This window comes from Typopeltis vanoorti, chromosome 16 (genome assembly GCF_054136105.1).
Source record: "Typopeltis vanoorti isolate ZY-2024b chromosome 16, IOZ_Tvanoo_1.0, whole genome shotgun sequence".
NCBI classification, from domain to species: Eukaryota; Metazoa; Arthropoda; class Arachnida; order Uropygi; family Thelyphonidae; genus Typopeltis; species Typopeltis vanoorti.
In genome coordinates this window covers 2622282-2649378 of record NC_143564.1, presented here as the reverse complement: position 1 = coordinate 2649378, position 27097 = coordinate 2622282, and the positions used below count along the sequence as shown (strand labels likewise).

At 37.4% G+C, this 27097-nt stretch overlaps 1 protein-coding gene across 10 annotated transcripts in view; it reads right to left on the bottom strand.

The window, feature by feature from the left end:
• LOC150097830 (CUGBP Elav-like family member 1-A) overlaps positions 1-27097 on the bottom strand; it is an 816588-nt gene that overhangs the window by 121374 nt on the left and 668117 nt on the right. For 9 of the 10 annotated variants that reach the window (XR_016549571.1, XR_016549569.1, XR_016549568.1 and 6 more), the window contains 2 exons: positions 14011-14127; positions 569-712 (listed from right to left, as the gene is read on the bottom strand). Coding sequence is in view for 1 of the 10 variants with exons in the window: in XM_090406005.1 (XP_090262131.1) it covers positions 569-712; positions 14011-14127 (261 nt within the window). In the remaining 9 variants the exon portion in view is untranslated. The remainder of the gene's footprint in view (positions 1-568; positions 713-14010; positions 14128-27097) is intronic. The other variant, XR_016549572.1, reaches the window with a different exon arrangement.

Sequence of the window (27097 nt, the reverse complement as noted above, 5' to 3'; positions counted from 1 at the left end):
AAACAAGTATTAATTTGATCTTAAATAACTGTCTCCCATATTTTTGGTAAAATGATACTTGTTGAGATTTCGAGAATGTTTTAAAGCTGCAGCTGACTGATTCCATAAACAATCTCTCTCTGACTTCTAATCTTCTTAGCATTTTTGTTTTCAGTAATTCATGAAACCAAATTGGATATAAATTGAAATATCAGAACTCATTTCATATATCATGTTTTATTCATACATTTCACTCGAGCAAATAATTAATACTGTAATTATAATTTCAAAGAATTGACAAATTGTTGCATCAAGCTCACCCCAAAACACCTAAATTCATTGCATTTGACCATGTTCTCTGACAATATTTCAGGTATTTGCTACCATCCATGAAAAAAAAAAATCAATTCATCATATCTTTACTTACCATATTATTATGTAGTTTATTTTAAAAAAAAGAAGTCATAAAATGTGCAAGTTTAATAAAATAGGATTAAACATGATGAATGTAAATCAAAGTATGAATTTTAAATAATGACTAAAGATGGTATAATTCAACTGCAGTGCCAAATTCAGAGCATTTACATACCAAAGCACTTGCTCAAGTTTGTTTGTTTGTCAATAAACACTTTTGCTGATATAACATTGCCAAATGGTAAAAATGTCTGAGCTAAATCGGTGTCGGTAAACTCTTGTGGAAGGTGATAGATGAACAGGTTGGCACCTTCTGGACCTATGAACAAATTTAAACAGAACAATCCAAAAATTAAAATAAGTCTGACAAAGATATTTTAATCTTTAAATACAAACTATTTTGTTCTCATATTAAACAACACACAAAAAAATCTGCTGAATTGTATATGAAAAAGAACTTCTAAAAGAATGACCTAAACATGTTGATTGAAATGTACAAATAATTTAATAAACTCAACATAGCTAAACTTAAAATTTTACGGTTAGTAGTTGCCAATATTATTATTATTATTGGAGACCACCATTAAGTCAAGAACTCCTTAATGGAGACAACAGATCACCCATACTAGCCTTCATACCCTCTTTTAAACTCATTCACAGCAAATAATTGAACATCTCTTGTCAAGTCCTTCCCAATATCATTAATGTACAGACTGAACAACAATGGTCAAAGAACTGATCACTGGGATACACTATTGGTCATCTTAAATCTGGAAGATTCACACCAACTGTATATCACTTTTGATACATATTCATCAGCAACCTACATATCCAAGTTAAGTGTTTATATTCCAATCCCATATTCTCCAGTTTATACAACAGCCTTTCATGTGGTATCCTATCAAATACCTTAGCAAAATCCAACAGCATCATAGCATATCCATTCCTTTTATCCAACTCAGCCATAACATTATTATAAAATATGTGCAAATTGCTAAATATGACATCTTTGCAAAATATAGCTTGTCTATCAATCCATTCTGTATGGATTGATATGTGACTTCTTACCAATTTCACTCTGTCGGGACTTTCCAGCAAAGATGCTAATAAACTATGCTTTGAAGTTGCTGCTTCACTTTTTAAAAGCAAATTACTTCCATGTAATTTATTTAGTGCTGAAACCTGTGAACTATTTTTATTAAGAAAAAATAGCAATATATCTGTTTTGAAAGCAGATAAAGGAAAAGAGGTAGTGGTAATGGATAAGGCTGACTATGAGAGAAAAATAGACGGCCTTTTACGGGATACCTCCACCTATCAAGAAATTAATTATAACCCTAGAAAAAAACACAAATTAAACAATTAAATAAGCTGCTTGATGAAGTTGTTAGCTGGGATCAAAATGATGCGGACAAGTTGTGCACTCATTTTGGAAGAACTCCTCGTTTATATGGCCTCCCAAAAATTCATAAAGAAGGTTATCCAGTAAGACCCATCGTGAATTGTATTGACTCTCCCACCTATAGAATTGCTCAATTTCTGTCACGTTTATTAACTGCCCATAATGAACAGAACAGATCATTCATCAAGAATTCCACACATTTTCTTGAGAAAATGTGTGGAATTCTTGATGAATGATCAACAAATCACTCTTGTATTTGAACATCCAAAAGGATATTCAAATACAAGAGTTGGATTTGTTAGTCAGCTTTGACATTGTTATCAACATTCTATTATCTGACACTGTTAATTTATTATATGATGATTACCCTCGAGATATTGCAAAGAATTTTGAATTTGTTCTACAATCAGGATATTTCAGCTGGAAAAACAAGATCTATAAACAAGTTTAAGGTATTGCCATGGGTAGGCCTCTGTCTCCACCTTTGGCAAACTATTTTTTGAGCCATCTGGAAGATACCTTGTTCTTATCCATTTCATCCCCAACCCTCTCTTTGGTTTCATTATGTTGATGATGTCTTTGCTATTTGGCCTCATTCTGAAAATGAACTTACCAGTTTCTTACAACAGATCAATAGCCTTCACCCATGCATTCAGTTCACCATGAAAAAAGAAAAGGCTGGGAGTTTACCATTCTTGGACATCCATCTTACATGCACAGCCTTGGTAATTTATCAAACAGTATTTATCGAAAACCTACCTTTACTGGCAGAAATATTCATCAAAAGTCTGCTCATCATACCTCTCAAAAAATTGGTGTTATCAAGTCTTTAATTAATAGAGCACAAGAGTGTGCTCCTCTCCATTAAGTTTACAACAAGAACTTCTCACTATCAAAATGTTAATGGAATTTAATGGTTACAACCCTAATCAAATCCAGCAGATAATTGACTCCTATGTTCCAACACCTCAGGATTCTTCAACAGACCGCAGGGTTCCAATCCCTTATATTTCGGGCATCTCAGAACGGATTAGTAGAATTTTGAAGAAGCATTATCTCATTCCCACATATTTTCCAATCGACAAAATTTCTTATCTGGTGCCATCAACAAAAGACAAACTGGCACCTCTATCATTAGCTGGTGTTCACCAGATACTGCATCAATATAATCTAACATACTTTGGACAAACAGGCCATTCTATGGAAAAAAAGAATTAACGAACATCAATATTATATCGAATACATGAAACCTCAAAAGTCTGGTCTGGCAGAACATAGTATTGACACTAAACACAATACCCAGTGGGATAAAGCTTGTCTTTTCCATAGATGAAGGTTTAACTATGAACGCCTTTTCATAGAAAGTTGCAAACCCTTTTACATCAACCAAATCTGAATCGGAACGATTGTGTCTCCTTCCCAAAAGTTTGGGAGATTCTTATCTTATGTAACCATCAAAAATAGTTTTTAATAATATTATTTATTAATATTAATTTCTAGCATGCAGCAACATTTTTTAATTGGTAAACCACCGAGTGCTGTATGTACTTTGTATTCCGGTTCCTTTGATTGCCTGTTTCTACACATTGATGATGTACTGTTAGTTTCAGCATGAAATATCTGTACATCGTGTAATTTATTACTTTCAACTTCTCTAAAATCTTTACCACTATCCCAGAACTAATGACAGGTCAGTATCATCATGGGGAATTAATGATGATTTCAGAAAAGTTGTGTCCTCTCAATGTGGAGCTTGAAAACAGCAGTAATCAATCACAATGGCTTTGACACCATTTGGTGTGAGGTTCAAGTTAGCACAAATTTTAGATATTAGTGGAATGTTGATATAGGCCAGGGAATGCAGAGGGATATATAATTCAGAAATGTTCACACAGATGACACTTGTGAACAAGGAGTGTGATAATAATGGATGACTTTAATTATGGAAGAACTAAATGGAAGAGGGAAATGTTGTGTGTGAGTAAAGAGATTGAATTGTTTAAGCTACTTAGTAACAATCATCTTATGCATCAGGTAGTTGAAGTAACATGTGGAACTTGAGTATTAGATTTGATATCATTTTATACATTTTTTGTAGAAAGGCTTATACGCTGGTTAAACATGATAATTAATATTTAAGGAATTGACAGCATACGGTAGAAATATAAATCAAATCAACTTTAATATATACTTTCCAATATTTCGGCAACATCACGTTGTCATCTTCATGGGAACTTAAGATAAAGACACATGTATGCAAGTACTACATAACAGCAAATGAGAAACGAAGCGAGGAAGCTACCATTTTCCTAAAGTCCTGATGGTGCCCCCTGGCAGGCTATATTAGGTGTTCTTGGCCTTTGGGCTGAAGTTCTTCAGATGTATGTTTCCCAAATTTGGGGCAGTCTCATGCATCCAAATTTGTTGAGGTTTGGCATGTTCCTAAGGTCTGAGACTATTTCCATGAATAGCCTTTCATATTTGAACTTGCTGCGGTGTATTACTGTGGATTTCTTCCACCTTATTCTGTGGCGAGTATCCAGAGCATGGTCTGCAAGCCCAGAGTGACTGTACTGGTGAAATCAGAAGTAGTTCTTGTGTTCTGAGATTCTGATATTTGCTGTCCTGCCTGTTTGGCCAAAGTAGGACAATTTACGGCTGCAAGGGACCTGGTATACACCAGGTAGATCTAGGGGAAGTGGTTGGTCTTTAGTGGAGTGGATAAGGGATGCAAATTTTCTATATGGTCTGTAACAAGAGGTCAAGTCATGTTTTTTTTTTAGGATTTTGTTGATTTTTTCCGAGGTGCCTCGGGTGTAGGGAATGGTGATGGATTTAGAGTAATCTTTTTTGTGAAGGGGGGAGGTGGGTTGTGGATAAGTGGTTTTAGTATTTTTTGGATTTTTTTTTTTGGGGGGGTAACCATTGGCTGAGAAAGTGTTAAGGATGTGATTTAGTTCAATGGTTAGGGCTTGGTCATTTGAACAGATTAGTTTAGTCCTGTTGAATAGTGTCTTAATAACTCCATATTGTTGTGAGAGGGGGTGGTGGGATTGTTGGTGAATGTATGGGTGGGTTTTCTATAAACTGAGAAAACTAAGGTACTATCATGTTGGCGGGTGACTAGTGTGGCTAGGAAAAAGAGGAAAACAATAGTCTCCCCTTCCTGGACACATTAGTCACCTGCCAACATGATAGTACCTTGGTTTTCTCAGTTTATAGGAAACCCACTCATACAGGCAGATACATTCACCAACGATTCCCCCCCCCCTCACAACAATATGGAGTTATTAAGACACTATTCAACAAGGCTAAACTAATCTGTTCAAATGACCAAGCCCTAACCACTGACCTAAATCACATCCTCAACACTTTCTCAGCCAATGGCTACCCCCCCCCCCAAAAAAAAAATACTAAAACCAGTTATCCACAACTCACCTCTCCCCATTCACAAAAAAGATTACTCCAAATCCATCACCATTCCCTACATCCGAGGCACCTCAGAAAAAAAATCAACAAAATCCTAAAAAAACATGACTCGAACTCCTGTTATAGACCACATAGAAAATTGGCATCCCTTATCTGCTCCACTAAAGACCAACCACTTCCCCTAGACCTACCTGGTATACCAGGTCCCTTGCAGCTGTAAATTGTTCTACTTTGGCCAAACATGCAGGACAGAAAATATCAGAATCTCAGAACACAAAGACTACATCCGATTTCACCAGTACAGCCACTCTGGGCTTGCAGACCATGCTCTGGATACTCGCCACAGAATAAGGTGGAAGAAATCCACAGTAATACACCGCAGCAAGTTCAAATATGAAAGACTATTCATGGAAATAGCCTCAGCCCTTAGGAACATGCCAAACCTCAACAAATTTGGATGCACGAGACTGCCCCAAATTTGGGAAACATAAATCAGAAGAACTTCAGCCCAAAGGCAAAGAACACCTAATGTAGCCCAACAGGGGGCTACATTAGGTGTTCTTTAGAAAAATGGTAGCTTCCTTGCTTCGTTTCTCATTTGCTGTTATGTAGTACTTGCGTGCACGTGTCTTTATCTTAAGTTCCCATGAAGATGGCAACGTAACGTTGCCGAAATATTGGAAAGTATATATTAAAGTTGATTTGATTTATATTTCTACTGTACGCTGTCAATTCCTTAAGTATTAATTATCATTATCTTATACAGTGATATCAAAAGATATCACCACCATGCCCCCAATTGGGGAGAGTGGTCACGGGAAATGGCCAGACAGGTACAAGCTTAAAATTCTCAATAGCCTGATGAATATAGGGTATACAAGCTACAAAGGTGACGAGTGCATTAAAAAAAAAAGAGAAATTGGCATATATGAAAAAAATTGGCTGAAGCAATAAAACAAAACCCAAGAGAATTCTATAGTTATGCTGCTAGTAGAACAAAGAGTGAATGTGGAACACTTTAGATCAGGGATCTTCAACCTTTCAGATAGTGTGGGCCGCATTAAAAATTTCAATGAAGCCTGCAGGCCACTAAGCTATGCTGCAGTATTTAGAATTGTAAGATGCTTTCCAGATTCACAAGGAATGCTGTGCATTTGATACTTTACATAAAATCCTATAAAAATAAACAAACTCAGCTTTAAGCACGTAGGTAGGAGTCGGGTTCATGATAAGTAAATACAATCGATACTCGAAAAAAGATAATTTAATGAAGAAAACATTCATTTTTTACAATGTGAATGGGCAACTTGGCAATGTTTTTCCTTGACCAGCTTGTCCATGTTGGCATCAATGTTGGAAGTCGCTATGTGCAGAGTATTCTCGAGATGTTGGTCCGTAATCTGAGTTCTTGTCTTGGACTTCACATGCTTCATTCTGGAGAAGAACTGCTTATATAAGTATGTGCTTCCTAACAAAGCACACATCTTCAAAGCATGCCAGTGAAGATTAGGGAATGCGTTCTCAGAAATGTAGTCTTTGTAAAATGTAAGCAAGGGATTGCTGAATAATTTTTCTCTCAAAGAAGAGTTGTTTTGGAGTTCAAGCATCTCCATTTGTACTGAGCCTGGAATTTCGGCAGCACTGACACTGAATGGCATTGAAAATAAATCTAAAGAAGATGCTGGTTACGAAAATCACTAAAATCTCTCTTTGAACTCACTTCGCAACACGGCTAATTTTTATTATTATTATTATTATTATTATTCAGGCCTCCAAGGAGTCAAAAGACTCATCGAGGGAGGTCCTTTCTAAGACATAAAGTCTGTCAAGACTCATCGAGGGGAAGTCCCCCCCTGAGAAACACAAAGTTTATCATACCACTCCTTAAACCCACTGACCGTTCTCGCTCCCACCACTCCATCAGGCAATGCATTCCACGGCTCAACCACCCTCCACACAAAGAAACCACTCCTTACCCTCTTGCTCACAGTTTCCTTTCGTAACTTCCAGGGATGGCCTCTTGTCATCACTCCTTCCCGCTGATCAACCAAGCGAAAGAACTCCCCAGTGTCAACCCTGTAACCACCTCTCAACAGTTTAAAAGTCTCAATCATATCACCTCTCCTTCTTCTATCCACCAAACTCTGCAGTCCACATTCTCTCAGCCGATGCTCATAACTATCCTTGTACAGTCCTGAAACCATCTTTGTCATCCGTCTTTGTATCCTTTCCACGGTTAATTTATCCCCTTCAAATCCTGGGGACCAAATCTGAGAACAATAGTCCAAGTGTGGTCTGATCAGAGACTTATACAACGGAATGATAACCCTCTTATCTCTGCAGGTCAGTGTCCTTCTCATAATAGCAGCAATCCTCTGTGTTACCTTCACCACCTTTGCAATATGTCCCCTAAACTTCAGGTTTCTATCAATCATCAACCCCAGATCTCTTGTCTCCCCTACTTCCTCCAGTATAATTCCTCCCATAGAGTATGCAGCATCCCATCGATGTTTCCCAAACCTCAAGACCTTACATTTTGCTGCATTAAACTGACACCCCCATTCATTTGCCCATCTATCTAGCTTATTTAAATCCTCTTGCAGGGCTACCACATCTGCACTATTACTAATAATCCTTCCAAGCTTCGCATCATCCGCAAACAACTGAATATCCCCCTGCAATCCACTGGCTATGTCATTGATATAAAGGTTAAACAATATAGGTCCTAGTACTGAGCCCTGTGGGACCCCACTTGTAACCCTCTGCCTCCTGGAAACTGCTCCACCATACACAACTCTCTGATACCTATCAGACAGCCAATCCTGAATCCAGTTGACCAATCTGACATCCAGACCCATGTGCTGCAACTTAAATATCAGCTTATCATGTGGCACCCTGTCAAATGCCTTCGCCAAGTCTAAGAAAATTGCAGTATATGCCTTTCCCTCATCTAATGCTCTTGTAACTTTATTATAAAAGGCTAGCATATTGCTAAAACAAGAGCGTCCTTTCACAAATCCATGTTGATTCTCACAGATAACATTACCTCATCTGCCCAATGCTGTACACGGTCCCTCACTACTTTCTCCAAGATCTTAACAACTACTGATGACACACAGACTGGCCTATAATTAGACACTTCCAGTCTGTTACCACCCTTATGCAATGGCACTATCTTACCTTCCTTCCATTCCCTGGGCACCTTTGCCAAAGCCAGACTTTCATTGAAAAGCCACGTTAAAGGTATTGTCAATTCCCTAGAACATTCTCTCAAAACTCGTGGCGAAATACCATCCAGTCCCACAGCTTTACTGACATCCAGAGTACTCAGTATCTGAAACACACTCTCCTCCTGTACCTCCAGACCTCGTACCAGTCCTATCCCTCTAGCATTAAAACTGACTCTTCTAGGATGAAATACTCCAATAAAGTGTTCATTGAACAATTCCACTATGTCCTCTGCATCAGTCACTCTATTCCCATTTTTATCCCACAATATCATTCTTCCACAGTCATTTCTCCTCCTACTGGCCACATAGCTAAAAAATTCCCTAGGATTTTCTTTGGATCTTAGGGCCAATCTCCTCTCATATTCCAGTTTCGCTTTCCTTACCACACGAGTCACTCTTCTGGCCTGTGTCTTATATTCCTCATGCATCTCTTCACCTGTCTCCTTATATCTCTTCCATAGCCTCTTTTTCGCATGCAATTCCTGTTTAATATTGTTTGTCATCCACTTTACTCCAAATTGCGCCCTCTTCTTCACTCGTGGTATACAACTTACCATTGCTGATAACAAATATTCTTTCACAATTTCCCACGCACTGGTGATATCCCGGCCTTCCAATTCCTCCCTCCATGAAACTTCCCGAAGTTGACGTCTAAGACTATTATAATCACCTGCCTTATAATTCCACATAAGTTCCCGTCTCTTTGATACTCCTGCATGTCTATTCATTTTCCAAGTCAAAACCATATGGTCACTCTCTCCAACTGGTGGGAGAGACGTCAACTCAGTTATTATCAACTCTTCTGATGCTATAACCAAATCCAAAATTTTTGAACCTCTTGTTCCCTCTGTTACATGTTGCCTAAGACATTTGTCCCTCAAGAATTCTAGAAATTCCATTCCCCTATTGTTACATGCATCTTCCTCTCTCCAATTTATACTACTGAAGTTAAAATCTCCCATAACAATCATTCTTCTTGCACTTGCCAAACTTAGCTGTCTAAACATCTCCTGGTCCCCATCCTCTGTGCTCCTGGGTCTGTAGCAACACCCCACTAAATATCCTGTCTTGCCTACCTCTACCTCACACCATACGCTCTCAAAATCATTTGTCTCACTACCTTCCAAATTCTCCACTCTTAGAGGACATAGGTCATCACTTATCATAAGCAGCACCCCACCACCACGCTTTCCCCTCCTATCCTGGCGAAAAATGCTATACCCAGTGACTTCTATTCCTGTTTTTATATCCCCTTCTGTCAACCACGTCTCAGTGATCGCAATAATTTTTGGCCAGGCTGATGCTATCTGCGCCACCAATTCCTCTCCCTTATTCCGGATACTCCTGGCATTAGTATACAGCATATAAATGCCATTGTTTCTATACCCAGCATTATCCCTTCTAGACTCCACTGGGCTCAGTCTTACCTGACATTGTCTCCCTTCTCCCAAGTATCCATTCCCACAAGAGGCCACCCCTGCTATCATCCTCCCTGGGACACACTGACTCGTTCAGAACAGCAATCTCTCCAGATGCTTACGTCCTTCCTCATTCAAATGCAAACGGTCTCTCGCAAACAACTCCTCTCTTTCCTCAAACGCACTCCAAGCATCCACATATACCAGTCCTCTCTTGTCACACATTCTCGCTATTATGCCATTCAATATCACCGCTCTTCTGCTCAGCTCATCATTATCATACCTAGGCAACACGCACACTATTTTTCCTCTCTCTGTCTTCTTCCGTACAGTCTCAAGCAAAAATCTCATATCTCTCGCTGCCCGACTTACATTACCACTCAAGTCATTTGTTCCTACCATCACAATCATCTCATCCACCCTTTCACTTCTCTTAATTGCCATAGCCACCCTTTCTATTGTTCCTCCTGGCAAACACTCCTCACGCATCCTATCCTGAACACCACGGATCATTGAGTCACCATACATTATACCTCTTACCATTCCATCGCTCCTATTGTTTCCATTCTCTCCTCTTCTTTCATTCCCATACCTCTCTCTTCTACTGTTTCCATTCTCTCCTCTTCTAGCACTCCCATACATCTCTCTCATTCCCTCTCTCCTACTGTTTCCATTTTCTCCACTTCTAGCACTTCCATATCCCTCTCTCATTCTGTCTCTCCTACTACTGTTTCCATCCGCTCGTCTTCTAGCATTCCCATACCTCTCTCTCATTCCATCTCTCCTACCGTTTCCATTCTCTCCTCTTCTAGCACTTCCATATCTCTCTCTCATTCCGTCTCTCCTACTGTTTTCATCCTCTCGTCTGCTAGCATTCCCATACCTCTCTCTCATTCCTTCTCTTCTACTGTTTCCAATCTCTCCTCTTCTAGCACCCCCATACCTCTCACTCATACTCCTTAAATTCTCTCTCTCTCCTACTCTGATTCGCCTTGCATTCATCTCTTCCATTCTCCTAATCTTATCTTTCATACTTCTGCTCTCATTCACTAGACATTCCACCTCCTCTTTCAACTCATCTATCTCCCGCTGCAGGTCAGTCACTCTTAATCTAAATTCACTCTCCCAAACAAAACCATCTCCTAAACTTCCACAGTCACTCACACCTTCCACACTATCAACCATTATTTTCTCATTCTCTCCTATCATACTACTCGTCTTCCTACATTCATTCTCCGTTCCTGGAGCAACAAAGTCGGATATCGATATATCTAATGTAGTTATTTCCTCCAACTGCCTGCATTTTGCGCACATACGCTCTCCACTCTCTTTAACAAACCACATATGTAATTCCTTAGAAGCATACATGCCGCAAGTACTGCATGCCACAAAGTCCCTTATGATATTGCTAATAATCGAGTTCTTAAATGGCGGAGGACTTGGCGTTACGTCACTTGCGACTGCTGCTGAATCCACCATCATTCCTTACTGCCGAGTAGCGTAATCCTTAATAATTATTCAATTAATAAATAAGAGGGGAAAAAAGTACAAACATCAGAACATTTAAGTACTAATATAATTAAATAAAATGAAATATAACTAAATACAAAGTAACTTAGCTTCGTTTTGTCTTCCACCGTTACGCGTTCGATTCTGACGGTACCAACATATATTATATCGCGACAGCAACTAACTTCCGAAAAACAACCACTGAAGTACACTCGTATTCAGAGAAACAATTCAGCACTCAAAAACGTATAAAAACGGGAAAAAAACGGACTATTCACCGATTAAAAATCACTTTCTTCTGCACAGCTCAAATTCACCGCCACGTGCTACGGCGACGCTAGCGCCACGCATTTTGTAGAGTATTCATCAAGAGACGAACAGTTGGACTCAGCGAGAAGCTGAAAACGAGTTAAGTCTTTTTTTGCGAGTTGTGCCTCCCAAAGTTGAGCTTGGCTACAAAAGCTTTGATGTGATAAACAGAGTGTGCACCAGTTGATATTTGGATTGTAACTGCATATTTAGGTCATTCATATGCAATGAGATGTCGGTCACAAAGGCAAAGTCTGTCATCCACTTTGGATCGTTAAATTCTGTAATCAGATCCTCTTGGTATGCATGAACTGTTGTATTTCGCTCCTTAAGTCAAAGACTCTTTTAAGAACCTTCTCTCTGCTCAACCAACGCACATCACTATAATAAACCACATCACCGTGATCCGCTTCGCACTCTTGGGTCAAATGATGATTGATGATGATTCAATCCTCTTGCTCTAATAATGTTCACGACAATCACAATAACTTTCATGACATTCTCAAATCGTGCAAAAATTCTCCTGGTGGATTAATCAGTGGTAATGGACAAAATCTTTTCCTTCTAGTTCTGGTACTTTCTGTAGCAGAGCAACAAACCCTTCGTTCTTTCCCACCATAGCAGGGGCACCATCAGTTACCACACCCTCGAGGTTGGTTAAGCTGAGGTTGAAACACTGGAATGTTTTTTTGGTGGCTTCAAGAATACCAGTGCCTTTTGTCATTCCCTTCATACGTATGAGCAGTAGCAGCAGTTCTTCTGTCACATTGAATTGTTGATCAATGCCACGGACAAAGATAGCCAGTTGTGCTGTATTCCTCACATCTGTGCTCTCATCTAAAGCAAGTGAATATGATGTAAATCCAGATGACCGTTTTTTTAAAGTTCCTTCAATGTCACTGGCAAGTTCTTCAAAACATCGTGCTACAGTTACCCCAGACAAACTCGGTTTTCTAAACACTTTCTTATTATTTGGACACGGAATATCCCCAGCAGCGATGAGACACTCTCACAAACTCACCGTCCAAGAAGGCTTTTGATATTTAGCAATTTTTTCAGCTATTACATAACTTACTTTGACGCACACTTCGCTCTCTTCCCTCTGCCTTTTAAACGTACCCTGCTGGAATTTTAAATCAATTTGGAGACGGTTCACTTTGTTCACACAACGCCACCCTTGAAGGTGATCGAAATTGGATGCATGCTTTGTCTGATAGTGTTTTTTAATATTGTATTCTTTTGATACTGACACTGACTTACGACAAATTAACACACTGGCTTATCATCGATTGCACAAAAAAGTACAAATTGGTCCACTTTTCATTAAAAACCCGACAAAAATCACTTGATTTACGCTTTTTACTTGTAGACGCCATAGTGATGGAAGGTGAACCCAAAAAATGATCCAAAATGGCCGTGTAACAGTTATTATTCACTGAATATGTCTCACACTAATGAAAAAAGTCTGGCAATATAAAACCACAATAAGCTATGGCTGATACGACGAGCCTGCGTGTGCCTATACACAAATATCACACTGTTCATGACTGACTGACTGACTGAGGATGGGATCCTCTTCTATTTGTATGAAAATAACAAAGTATCGAGAACCTTCAAGATGTATCTGGAAGGCACTAGACAGCGTACTCGAACGAACTGCTTCTGCCATCTACTTGCGACATTAGTACTAGTACTTAAGTACCACTTGCCACTGGTAGATGGCTGAAGAAGCATGTCTATTTAATATTTATTTTTATAGGATTTTATGTAAAGTATCAAATGCACAGCATTCCTTGTGAATCTGGAAAGCATCTTACAATTCTAAATACCGCAGTATAGCTTAGTGGCCCATGGACTTCATTGAAATAATTTTTTATTTAATCGCGTTTTAATGTTAAGTAATTATTTTTTCAAAATGGCTGGCAGGCCAAGGCAAAGAGCTCTGTGGGCCACAGGTGGCCCACGGGCCATGAGTTGAAGACCCCTCAGTAAATGAAACTCAGTAAATGAGTTTCATTTACTGAGGATATAGTGGAAATGTTCAGAGTATTTTCTTAGTGTATTTCATGTAGCAGAGTTAAGAGTGGTGTTGATTTTCAACAGGAAGGAGGTTAGAAGACAGACAGTTCAAGAATAGAATTGTCTAGAACACTGAGTAACTTTGCTGTTAATAAGGCTGTGGAACTGGATGGGATATCACCAGAGGAATGTGCAAATGAGCTGGCAGGAACTTGACTTGGTTGTTCAATAGAGGTCTGGAAATATATATTGATCTAGAGATAAAGATGCTAGAGAGGCTGGTTAGTGACTGAATACAAACCTGGATTGATGAGGATGGAAATCTTTCGAGAGAGCAGCAGGGATTTGTCAAGGGCTGATCTGCACTTGAATTCATTTGGCATCAGGAGCCTGGAAAAATTACTTACTGGGATGAGACCTAATGCAGAAAGAACCAGGGAAACTAGATCATCAAGGGAAGAATGGGAAAAATGTGTGTGAAAGTTCAGCTATGGTATGCAAATATGATAAAGATATGAATGGAGAAAAAACCCTCTACCTCCTTATGAGACCAGCTAACTCACCTTTAGTCGAAAGAGACCAGATAAAGGTTCCTCACATCATTGACGGGAATCGAACCCAGGTCTTTCCGACCAAAGGGCTTCATCTATACCGACCAAGCTATGGAGCTCTATATGAAGTTTATATAAAGAACAAAAATAATGTCACAAATAAGTAATAAATTAAAAGAAGCAATTGAAATTAATCAAGGTGTAGGATAGGGATATAGTTTATCTCCAACTCTATTCAATATATATTGATCTAATTATAAAATTATGGAAAACGAACAATAAAACAAAGTGCTCAGTTAACAGAAAGAGCATCAATAAATGCTGAATGCAAATAATCAGATTATATTACAACAAAATGAAGATGACTTTTAAAAATCAGTTTATGAATTAAATAAAATAAGCTAACAATACAAATTAAAGATTTCATAAAAGAAAACGAACATGGCATTTAAAGGTTGAGATTATATTAGATCAAAAATAGCATAGAAAATAAAAGGCACAGCTTAATTATTTGGGTTGCATAATGACATATCTGAAAGACAAAGATAGAGATGAAAAAATAAATTAAAATCTGAGGAAACAATTAAAAGGATACTGAATAAAAAAATATAACTATTATGTGATTTAGAAATATGGAGTATTAAAAGGAAAGATCAAAATAAAATAGGAAGCAGAAATGAGATTTTTAAGACAATTAAACCGTGAATAAAATTAGACCATTTAAAAGATGTTAGAACAGAGCTGAGTATTTACAACTTAAATGAAAAGATCATGAAATATAGAGAGAAATGAAAAGAGCATTTATATCAAATGGAAAGATATTGGCTACCAAAAGATGTGGATAAATACAAACCCAAGGGAAAGAAAGGAAAATGAGCTGCAAAATGAAAAGACCAGTGAGGCCAGAATAGGCAATGATGAGATGAAGAGGAAGGCTGTACATTTTAATAATTTCATTACATAGGAGAGAATGACTACTATTTGGTTTTTTTGGTCAAATATATTTATTTTAAACTACGTTATACCAACTAGTTTTGCCAACTGTGGCTGTTGGCTTCATCAGAGTTAAAATTATATAAATGTAAGAACACTTAAACGCTAAAAAAAAAAAAACTGTTTGCACTGAAACCATAAACAGACCGAATACAATAGCATTTTTATAAAAGCAGACGAACGCATACATCACACGTATAGCACGTGTATGATCTACTAGTTATTATGTAGGAACGTTCTGTAGTTGGCAGCAAAATTTAATTCTGGCATGTTGAAAGATCTAATGAGGTTCTTCCAGATCTCGGGCAGAATTAATCCTTGATTTCTATTTAGGTTTTCTTCTGAACAGAGAACTGTTGTGGCTTCTTTTATCATTCGGGAGCGGAAATCCTCCTCTAAGTAGGGTATAGAGCTTTTATCCCATTCTATAACATGGTTAGTCCTAGCAAAATGAAAGGCTAACCCCGATTTGTCTTCTCTATTATTATTGACGTCTCCTATGTGTTCCTTTTTTCTTGCTGCATGAGCAAGGTATGTTGTAAACTCCGGCATATTTGAAAAAAGGATGACTATCTTTTGGAGATTTTAAGAATGGTCTGTGAAGGTTTAAAAGCTACTCATACTCCATGTGGCTTGAGGAATTTAGCAATCTTATTAGAAACTGTCCCTGTAAACGGAATCACAATAGTAGAATTGTAATGTATATCTTCCGGTCGTCTTTGTGTTGGGGGGTCACAGAAAAGAATCTTGTGGATCAATTTCCTAGGATAACCATTCTTTGTAAGATTATTTGATATCAGGGATAGTTCATCTTGAAGGTCTATCATCAGTTGTAATGGGAGAAGCTCTATTTTTAATAAATTTAATAGAATTTTTACAATTCTATTATTGTAACAGGCCTTGCAATGGGAAGCCCTCTTTCACCACCTTGTGCTGATCTCTTTATGGAGAAATTTGAAAATAAAATTTTATCTCAACTGGACCCTAAACCCACAGTTTGGTGGAGATACGTTGATGATATTTTTATTGTTTGGAAAAATACGGAAAAGGATTTGTTCAATTTCCTAAGCAAGATCAACTCTTTACATCACAAAATTAAATTCACTCTAGAACTGGAGAAAGATAACCAATTACCATTTCTGGACATTTTAATTAAAAAACAAATAAATGGACGCATCAGCCTTACAGTTTATCGCAAACCTACCAATACAGGTAGATACTTGCACTTCACACCATATTTCTCAGAAACTTAGCATTGTACACATGCTAAAAAATAGAGCCTCTCTCATTACAACTGATGATAAAGACCTCCAAGATGAACTATCCCTGATATCAAATAATCTTACAAAGAATGGTTATCCTAGAAAATTGATCCACAAGATTCTTTTCTGTGACCCCCCACAAAAAAGACTGGAAGATATACATTACAATTCTACTATTGTGATTCCGTTTACAGGGACAGTTTCTAATAAGATTGCTAAACTCCTCAAGCTGCATTGAATACGAGTAGCTTTTAAACCTTCACAGACCATTCATCAATTCTTAAGATCTCCAAAAGATAGTCATCCTTTTTTCAAATATGCCAGAGTTTACAACATACCTTGCTCGTGCAGCTTAAACTATATTGGCCAGACTTCAAGAAGTTTTGAAATCAGAAAAAAGGAACACATAGAAGACGTCAATAATAATAGAGAAGACAAATCGGGGTTAGCCTTTCATTTTGCTAGGACTAACCATGTTATAGAATGGGATAAAAGCTCCATGCCCTACTTAGAGGAGGATTTCTGCTACCGAATGATAAAAGAAGCCACAACAGTTCTCCGTTCAGAAGAAAACCTAAATAGAAACCGAGGATTAATTCTGCCCGAGATCTGGAAGACCCTCATTAGATCTTTCAACAAGCCAAAATTAAATTTTGCTGCCAACTACAGAACATTCCTACATAATAACTAGTAGATCATACACATGCTATATGTGTTCTTCTGCTTTTATAAAAATGCAATTGTTTTCAGTCCATTTATGGTTTCAGTGCAAACAGTTTTTTTAGCGTTTAAGTTTTCTTACATTTATATAATTTTAACCCTGATGAAGCCAACAGCCACAGTTGGCGAAACTAGTTGGCATAACTTAGTTTAAGATAAATATATTTGACCAAAAAAACCCAAATACAGGAATACCTTGTATAGCATGGTTAATTGGTTCCAAGAAGCATCAGCGCTATGCAAAACCACGTTGTTCGAGGTCTATTTATAAAAGTTTTAAATTTAATTTGTTTATTACAAAAACTTAGGATAATAAAAATTTTTAAAATGAAAAAAAATTGTTATTTTTATTAACTAAATAACAAATAAAATCTTTTTAAATTACTTAAGTATAAAGAGCTAATAAGCTTCATTTCGGCAATGAAAACATTACTTAAATTAAGGGGATATTAAATCCCGCATAGTTGCCCGGTATTGTACTACGTACTAGGATCACTTGCATTGGCTAACGCTAGTGTCGCCGATACTTTATAGTTTACTATAATCGGCAAGAAACTCTCTGATTCCGATCTTTGAGTTTCTTATTCGGTTTTAAAACTATGCAGGATTTAATATCCCCTTAATTTAAGTAATCTTTTTAAATTGATATAAAAGTTGTAGAAAACAAAACAAATATTGCTTCAATTTTAGCTGTTAGTTGAACCTTCCTTGTCTTCTTTGTCTCTTCAAGTACTAGATCTCTGTAGCGTTTGATGGAATTATTGAGACTTTGTCTCACTTTGATGCTTCTTTCCAAATTTGGGTCGGCATTTATGAGAAAGTCGGAAGCTTCGTCGATTTTTCTCACAAAAGTTGAAAGGTCAGCAAAGGAAAATCCTTCAACCATGACATCAGTGGGGTCATCTTCGTCTTCTGCTTCATAGGCTTGTTGTTGTTCCAACTCCAAAAGGGTTTCCTCATCCAGATCATTTTAATGAGAATCAATACATTCGTTCACATTGTTACAATTTAAACTTGTAAAACCAAGATCTTTGCCCATCTGCACAATTTCTGTTGAGATTTCCTCTTTCTGTGTTGCAAAGGCAACAAAGTCTTTTGAACAATGTGGCAAGATATTATGCCATATGGCTCTCATGTTGCTTTGAGTCACCTCTTGCCAAGATTCATAAATATTTTGAATGGCATCTTACGTTAAATTTCTTCCAAAATTCACTCAAAGTCCAAGAATATTCTTCTGCTGCAGCTTTAATAGCTTGAGCAAAAGTTCGTCTTAAATAGTAAGCCTTGAAAGTGGAGATAATGCCTTGATCCGGCTGCAGAATTGATGTTGTGTTTGGAGGGAAAAATGAATCTTGACATTTTCATCAAGTCAGTCAATAGAGTTGGATGGCCTGCATTGTCTAATAAAAGCAAAATTTTGAAAGGAATATCATTCTTTTTACAATAGCTTTTAACTTCAGGGCAAAAACAAGTTTTAAACTAGTCTTCGAAAATTGAATGAGTCACCCACGCTTTTTTATTCGAACAGCAATGAACAGGTAAATGTTCTTTGTAAAGCCCTTAAGAGCTCTTGGGTTTTCCGCTCTGTACACTAACAGTGGCTTCAATTTTAAATCACCTGATGCATTATCTCCTAGTAAAAGTGTCAATCGGTCTTTTGACACTTTATACCCAGCTTATGTTTTTTTCTTCTCTGCTAGAAATGGGCGCAATGGCATTATTTTCTAGAACAAGCCAGTCTCGTCAGCGTTAAACATTTGATCATCTACGTAGCCTTCCTTCTCAATAAGCTCCTTCAATTCATCGGGAAATAATTCTGCAGTTTTAGTGTCAGCACTTGCGCTATGGAGTCCCATTCGCTATTTGAAATTGTAGAACCGCCCGCGATTTGCTATAAAAGTTTCACTGGTTGTACCTCCTTCGTTTTGCCTTTCATTTTCTTTTATTTTGTCATATAGACTTGTTGCTTTTGCCTGGATTATCATTTGACTCAAAGGAATCTTTTTCTGATTACAATCTTCAATCCAGATCATTAGAAGGCGTTCCATATTTTCCATTGTAGAAGATCGATTTCTCGTGATCACTTTTGACATATAAAAAGCGGTGCTCATTCCATGTTGTTTAATCTTTTCTTTGCTCTGAATTGTTCATACAGTTGCTCTAAATTGTTCATACAGTTGACTCATTCATTGAATTCTCACGTGCTATTTTAGCAAATGAAGCACCATTCTCGTGACATTTTATAACTTCAAGTTTCTTCTCTAATGTCAACCACTTGCGTTTTTTTGTTACTCTAACAGTGACTTCTTTGTTTTGTCTCTTTTCACTCATACTTAAATAATAAAAAAATATTAAATACTAATATTAACATAAATAATAAAATGCCGTGGGGAAAGAACATGTCTATGTGAGAGTCAATCAAATAACTACTGTATAAATGTGGCTCTCGACTGTCACTTGCAACACCTGGGAGTCGCCGGTCGGTGTTCACAATGTTAGTGTAATAATGATAAGTGTAATAATAAAAACCGCGTTGTTCAAAACCGCGCTATACAAGGTATTCATGTAGTAGTCATTCTCTCCTATAGTTCTCGTGGTCAAAAATAACCATTTTATTATCATGAATTTCATTACATATTTCTGCTTTGTGGCATAGATAATTCTTACAAACCTACCATGAGTGCAATAATTTAGTTCTTTAAAGACTCATCGATTTAAGATACTAGTAGCCTCTAGATGATATGCTAGTTGGTTTTGACTTAAGATTCAGTCCATGTCATATCTGAAGCATGTCCTTGCTGAAGTTCTAAAGCACATCAAATATCCCATTTTCCCTTGAATGATTGGCTTAATGGCATATCAAGGCCAATTGATAACTTGGCTTGTTTGAAACCTAATCAATGCTGGGATAAGTCAGTTAATCTACATAGCATATTCCATCTATCAGTTTCATGTGTTTTACTTAATTAGGCACTTATTCACAGAAATAAATAATAATTTGTATTACTGCAAATATTTTTACCAGAAACTAATTGGTCATCGTCAGTGCATGAGCATAATAACAAGATGAAGCTAGAACAAAGAATGTTAATCCTATGTAATTAATATTTTTATCCTATTTAAATTAAATAAATTTAATTATTCTTTCCTTTAATGTTACACGGTAATCAGCATTCATTTCAGTAAATTATGGAGACACAGTTGTACGCTCCATAATTTACCAAAATGAAATGAAATTATTATTTATTCTTTTGAATATGTGTGTGTAATTAACTTTATTATGCTACAACTGTCATTAAAAAATCATGTTCTTCTGGCTGGTTTGCCTGTTTAGCGGGATTAAAAATTCCAGGTTTCCCTTTTACCTCTAACATGAGATTACATAACTCACCTTCAGTTGAAAAGCTTTGATAAAGGTTCTTCACATCCCAGATAGGATTCAAATCCAGGTCTCTCCAATCAAAGGTCATCATCAAAACCAATTATGTTATTGCTCACGTCACTTATTTTCATCCCAAGAACTCCATGAAGTAAGAGGCTCGTTATGGTAGGATTTGACCCTCATACACAAAGCTCATCAAATAGTGCCTTACAGGCATTTGTTGTTTCCATATTCACTACACTCTGTAGCAATATATTCTACTCACAGACTGTGCAAAAACTATCTCACTCTCCTATTCACACTTTCTTTATAGAGTATGCACAGATAGCATACAATATGAACTTCCAATCTATGAAAAATCTCTTCCCCATTAATCTGTAAACAATACTTACCAACTAATGTCTTCATAATTTCTTCTTCTCATATTCAAACTACTCTATGAAACTTGCAGTCCCTCAATCCATCTCCATATACAATATTCCATAGACTGATACACCCTTGTCACCTATCTCTGGAACCTTTCCAGTATTAATTTTTATGGCTATTTTGCTTATTTTTTCTTCAGGAGTACCCCTTATATAATGTCATTGTCTTGGAAACTGAGTAAATAAGTGGTCTGATCTGGGCCTTATACAATGGAACAAATCTTTTTTCCATTTATATGCGATATCATCATCCTCATTGCCATAATCCACTCTGACATCTTTGTACATTTAGCAATCTGGTTTCTAAATCTTCAAGTATTTGTCTGCTATCACACAAAAGCACTTTACCTCTTCCATTTCCTTCCTACTTCATGCCTCACCACTAGTCATATCTTTCAGGCACCGGCCGCATTCGCCAGTGTCGCACATGCTGTGAACAAGCACTGATGTGTTTCACGCTGTCTCCATTCATACACGATTTTTATAGTCTACAAACCTTGCGATTGTTTAATGTTATGCTCTTGATAAAAATTTTATCACATAAAAAATAATAATGTCATCCAAAAGAAGCAAGTCCGATTCTTCTACTACTAGCAAGAAAAGAAAAACATTGACTTTGGAAACAAAATTCAACATTATTAAAGATTTTGAAGGCGGAATGAAAATTTGTGAGCTAGCAAAGAAGTTTGATCTACAGGAATCCACAGTAAGAACAATCATAAAAGAAAGGTTTACAGATTTTGGAGGACATAGATTCTAACGAGGAACGAATTGTAGCCACAAAGCAAGGAATAAAAAAATCATTAGCTTGCTATGAAGAAATTTTGTGTGACAAGAAAAAGACATTATGCTGTCAGACGAATCTATTAGATTTTATGAAACTATCGACATCGAAATAACTTTCTTTTTTTTATGTACGAAAAACTACAATTATGATTATATTTCTTAAAAAATATAGGATTTTGTAAACCTTTGGTCCCAATTGTATGTTTGTATATATAAATTACATGCAAAATTATACCCCGAGTTACGCGAATTCGACTTATGCACTTTTTGTTGGTCCCACCTACCGTAACTTCAGGGTTTTACTGTATATATATATATATATATATATATATATATATATATATATAATGACTTGTAGTGTTGACTCGGAATTGGAATATGTTCATGCTTTTTATATAGTGACCGAGATCCAAGAATTAGAATGAATAATGAAATTTATTAAAATACGCAACATGTTTCATCGGGGTGGCCGACTTCTTCAGGCGTGATAGAACATAGAAAGCCAATAAAAAAACACTGTAAAGAAACATTGAGTCACTATAAAACCATAAATTATAAAATTGACTATAAACTACAGTTATTTTGAACTGGAGCTACAGTCCGTGTTAAAGTTCTATTGCTAGAAACCTGCGCGTGTGATTTCACAAGTGTGCCAATATCTGACATCAGATCTAAAAGAGTCAGGCAAATTATAGCTGAGGTTACTGTTTATATGAAGAGGGTTCATGACAATCTCTTTAGATTCGATTATGCGGCATTCTACCTCGTCATGGCATATGTGCAGGTTTGAAGTTGTTATCCAGTTTATCTCATGTTGGCGGCCTTCATTATTTGTGTTAACCTAAAACAGGACATGGCTTGAGAGGGCACTAGCTCTAGTTCTTTTGTAAGCAATGTCTTTTTGGTGTTCCTCGAGACGCAGGAGGATGGACTTTTCCGTTTGGCCATAGTATGGTTTCCCGCAGTCACGTGATTTTTTACACACCTGGGAATTGTAGATGGTTGTATATAGTTGCACAGTCTATTTATATTTTCCAGGAGAACCACATCTGCTTTATTCTTCTTCTTCTTCATATTCATCTTCCACAACTGTAGGTGGGAGATGAATTTCACTGCCAAGGGTGAGACCACTGCTCTGCTTATTAGAGGTCTAAAGTGGTTTGAAAAAGTCCTATATTAAGTCTCTAGAGCAGGATTTCCAGACTATGTAAGAAATAAATAAAAAATGCAAAAAAATACATAAAGTTGATAAAGGATGGGAGGAAAATATCCTTAGCCCACCCCAACCACTATACAAATGTACTATAGTTTTGCAAAAAACCTTTTGTGGGTGGGACCACATAAAAAAAATGCAGTTATTTGCATCATCTGCAAACAACTGGAAAAGAACCAAATAGTTATTGCCAAAGCATCAACCTATTCAAACCATCTTGTGATAATAACACAGCCCAACTTCCTGACATTGCTCTTCCTAATTTGGCATCATTAGCAAACAAATGAACATCATCAGTTCATATCAGATAATTTTCAGTTCTCGTGTTTACATTATTAGTTTGTGCAGAAGTTCAATTATATTGATGGTATATGTGTGATCAGACATTCCTAGGATAAATGAAATTATCAATGTGGTGAGTAAAGTCAGTAATGCGGTGTCATTTTTCACTGATTGGAGTTTCGTGTACGCATCGAGTTAGGTTTAATTTACACGTGTATGACAACCATTGTATTTAGGTGCTAGTTTCATTTTTCCAACTTGTTATTGGTTAACTTAAAAAAAAAAAAAAAAAATGTTACTAGATTATGAAGATGGAGGCTCAGCAGATCTGTTTAAGAAGGAATGATCACCATGTCAATGTACTAACTACTTTTAATGAATTACTTTTTACTGAAACTTTTGTAGATGTGACTTTAGTATGTGAAGGTAAGAGACTTAAAGCACACAAAAGAGTGTTGTCTGCCTGCAGTTCTTTCTTTTATGGCATATTTCTTAAAAACTCTTGTAAACATCCAGTTGTTATTCTCAAAGATATAAAATACACGGATTTAAAAATAATAGATTTTATGTACAAGGGTGAAGTGATCATTTCGCAGGACCAACTTGCTACGCTGCTTAGTGCTGCTAAAAGTCTGAATGTCGAGATCTGTACAGACGTTGCACAGGGGGATACTTCCAGTATTGATATTCATGATAAGAGTGAACATGACTCAAGTAACCAGGCCTTGTTACTTGCTGAGGTGCAACCGAAAAAAAGGAAGCACAGAATTGTCACCGGTAATTAAGAAGAAAAGAGGAAGACCTCGGAGTAGATATCTTCGTGGCTCTAACAGTAAAGGCATGAAGACCATGTGTCATCAAAAGTAAATGAATTAGACACACCAGAAGATACCAACAGGCCAATAAAGTCATTCACAAATGAAGGAAGGTTAGAACTGTCAGGAACTGATTATCCATTAAATGAGATTTCTGTTTCTAATTCAAATATATATCCTAGTCCAACTCAGAACTAATTTCCATCTATACAGAGTTCGGTGTTGGTAAAAGGATCACAACAAAGTGAAGATACAATAATAGAATTGGAGGAATCACAGGCGGTGGCAAAATCTTTTGAGAGTTTGCCCAAAGATTCATTGTCAATCCCAGTAATGAATACAATGCCTATTCTTAATACTGTTGAGTTAATAGAAACTCACTCAAATAACATAGAAACAGGGCTAAGTACAGATAGCCAAATATTAGTTCCTTGTTCTGTATCACCTGAATTATCTACTTCTTTTCAAGTTGCACAAAGTATGATAAAAGATATCGAACCTGGTGTCTCACTCTTATTACCTGGAGCTGCAGTTTCACCTTGTGCAAGTTCTTCACATCAAGACAGTAAATCCATGATGATGATGTCTTAGGATACATCCAGGCCTACTGCTGTTACGCCAAACATTCCTAAAATACATTCCTTGTGTGAGGAGATGGGAGTACAGTTTGTTAATGTGTGGAATGAGTTTGAGGGACGAAGTGAGCTGTATGGGAGCGATGGACTGCATTTGAGTGGTTATGGTGTGATTCGCTTGGAGAGACTGCTGCTGGAAGGTAGAGAAGTGAATAGAGAGAATGAATCAGATCGAGAGGGGAGTGATGTGGAAGAGCAGGAGAGTAAGACAGGAGAGATTGAAGGAGTGGAAATGAATGTGGAAGTGAGTGGTATGAGAATAGAAAATGAGAGAATGGGTGTGCAAGAGGAGCAGGGAAACGGGGAGGCTCAGGGTGGACAGGGATACACAGCGTGAGAAAGGTGGATGCTCCAAGAGGAGGTGAGAGAATGTGTAGGCAGGAGAGTAATGGGATGATCAGGGATCAAAAGGAAACAGATGGAATTGCAAAGGGTTCTAAAATGAAGAAGCAGAAAGGGAAATGGCCCCAGTCCAGCATGGAGAGATCACATCGAATGAGTGGTATCAGTGGAACTAGCTGTAGATCCAGAAATGAGTTGTTGTGTTTGTATACCAATGCTAGAAGTATAAGAAACAAGGCGGATGAAATGGTTGCACTAATTGCGTCTGTGCACCCAGAGATTGTCGGAATAAGTGAGACATGGTTAGATGAGGATGACATCCTGACAGGAATAGAGATGGAAAGGTATGATGTGTTTCGTGAGGATAGAAGGGGTAAAAACGGAGGGGGAGTGCTATTGATGATAGAGAAAGAGTTATGTCCATACAAGGTAGAGATGCAAGAGGGAAATGGGGCCAGTGGTTTTGAGGCAGTATGGTGTGAGATAGAGGTGAATAGAATCAAATACTTGGTGGGATGTTGTTATAGACCTGGTAATGTGGATGGTGGTGATAGTGAAATGTATAGTCAAATAAGCCAAGCAAATAAGAAAAGGGTGATCATTATGGGTGATTTTAATTATGGCAATATAGACTGCAATGAAGAGATAGCAACTGGAAGTAAAGAATATTAGTTTCTTGAGTTTTTGAGGGATAACTACCTCAGACAGTATGTAACAGAGGGCACAAGAGGATTAAGGGTCTTGGATTTGGTCATCTCATCGGAGGATGTAATTATCAATGAGGTATTAAATCATCCACCAATTGGTGAAAGTGACCATGAGGTGATTACTTGGGTGGTTGCCAGCAGTGCAAGGACCCCTGTGAAAAAAGGGTATATGTGGAACTACAAGGGGGGTGATTATGAAGAGCTCAGGAGACAGCTTGCAGGTGTAGCATGGAATGAGGAGTTAGCTGGAAAAGAGATCAATGCAGCTTGGTGGATTTTCAAAAAATATTTAGTGGATGCAATGTCTAAATGTATACCACGGGTGAGAAGGTTAAATAAGTTAGGTGTGAGATGGATGAATAAAGAGATTAAGCATGCAATACATAGAAAAAGGGCATTGTGGAGGCAGCATAAGAGAAGTGGAAGTAACCAATTTCATGAGTTCTACAAAGACCAGGCAAGGAGAGTGACTTGGTTGGTGAGAGTAGCTAAAGAGAGGTATGAACAGCAGTTAGCTAATGAAGCTAAAAAGAATCCTAGGGAGTTCTTTCGATATGTAGCCAGCAAGAGAAAGAATGATTACGGAAGGATGACATTGATTGGAGGAAATGGTATAAAGACAGCTGTTGCAGAATGTGTGGTTGAGATACTTAATGAGCAGTTCATAAAGATCTTTCAATCTTGTGAATGTGACTTCATGGAGAGATTAAGAGCAGTTGATGATGGGGAGGAGAGACTGACTGTGAGTGAGCAAGAGGTGTTTGGGGAGTTGAGTAAACTAGATGTAAATAAGGCTGTGGGACTTGATAATATATCACCGCGTATTCTGAAGGAATGTATCAGAGAGTTGACACCTGCCTTGACATATTTTTTTAATACGAGTCTTGCACTTGGTCAAGTCCCTAAAGAGTGGAAGGAGGGCAAGATTGTGCCACTTCATAAAGGAGGTGATCGAACTCAAGCATCAAACTATAGGCCTATCTGTGTGTCAGGTGTTGTGGTTAAGTTGTTGGAGAAGCTTGTGAGAACTAGGATCCAGAGTTGGGTTGACAACAATGGTATAATCTTTGATGGTCAGCATGGATTTGCTAAAGGGAGGTCGTGTTTTAGTAATCTACTTACTTATTACAATAAAGTGACTGCTTCCTTGGACAGAGGAGAAGGATACATAGTAATATACTTGGATTTCGCAAAAGCTTTTGATAGAGTACCTCATGATAAGTTGACAGTCAAACTAGAGCAGATGGGGTTGGATATTAGATTAGTGCATTGGAT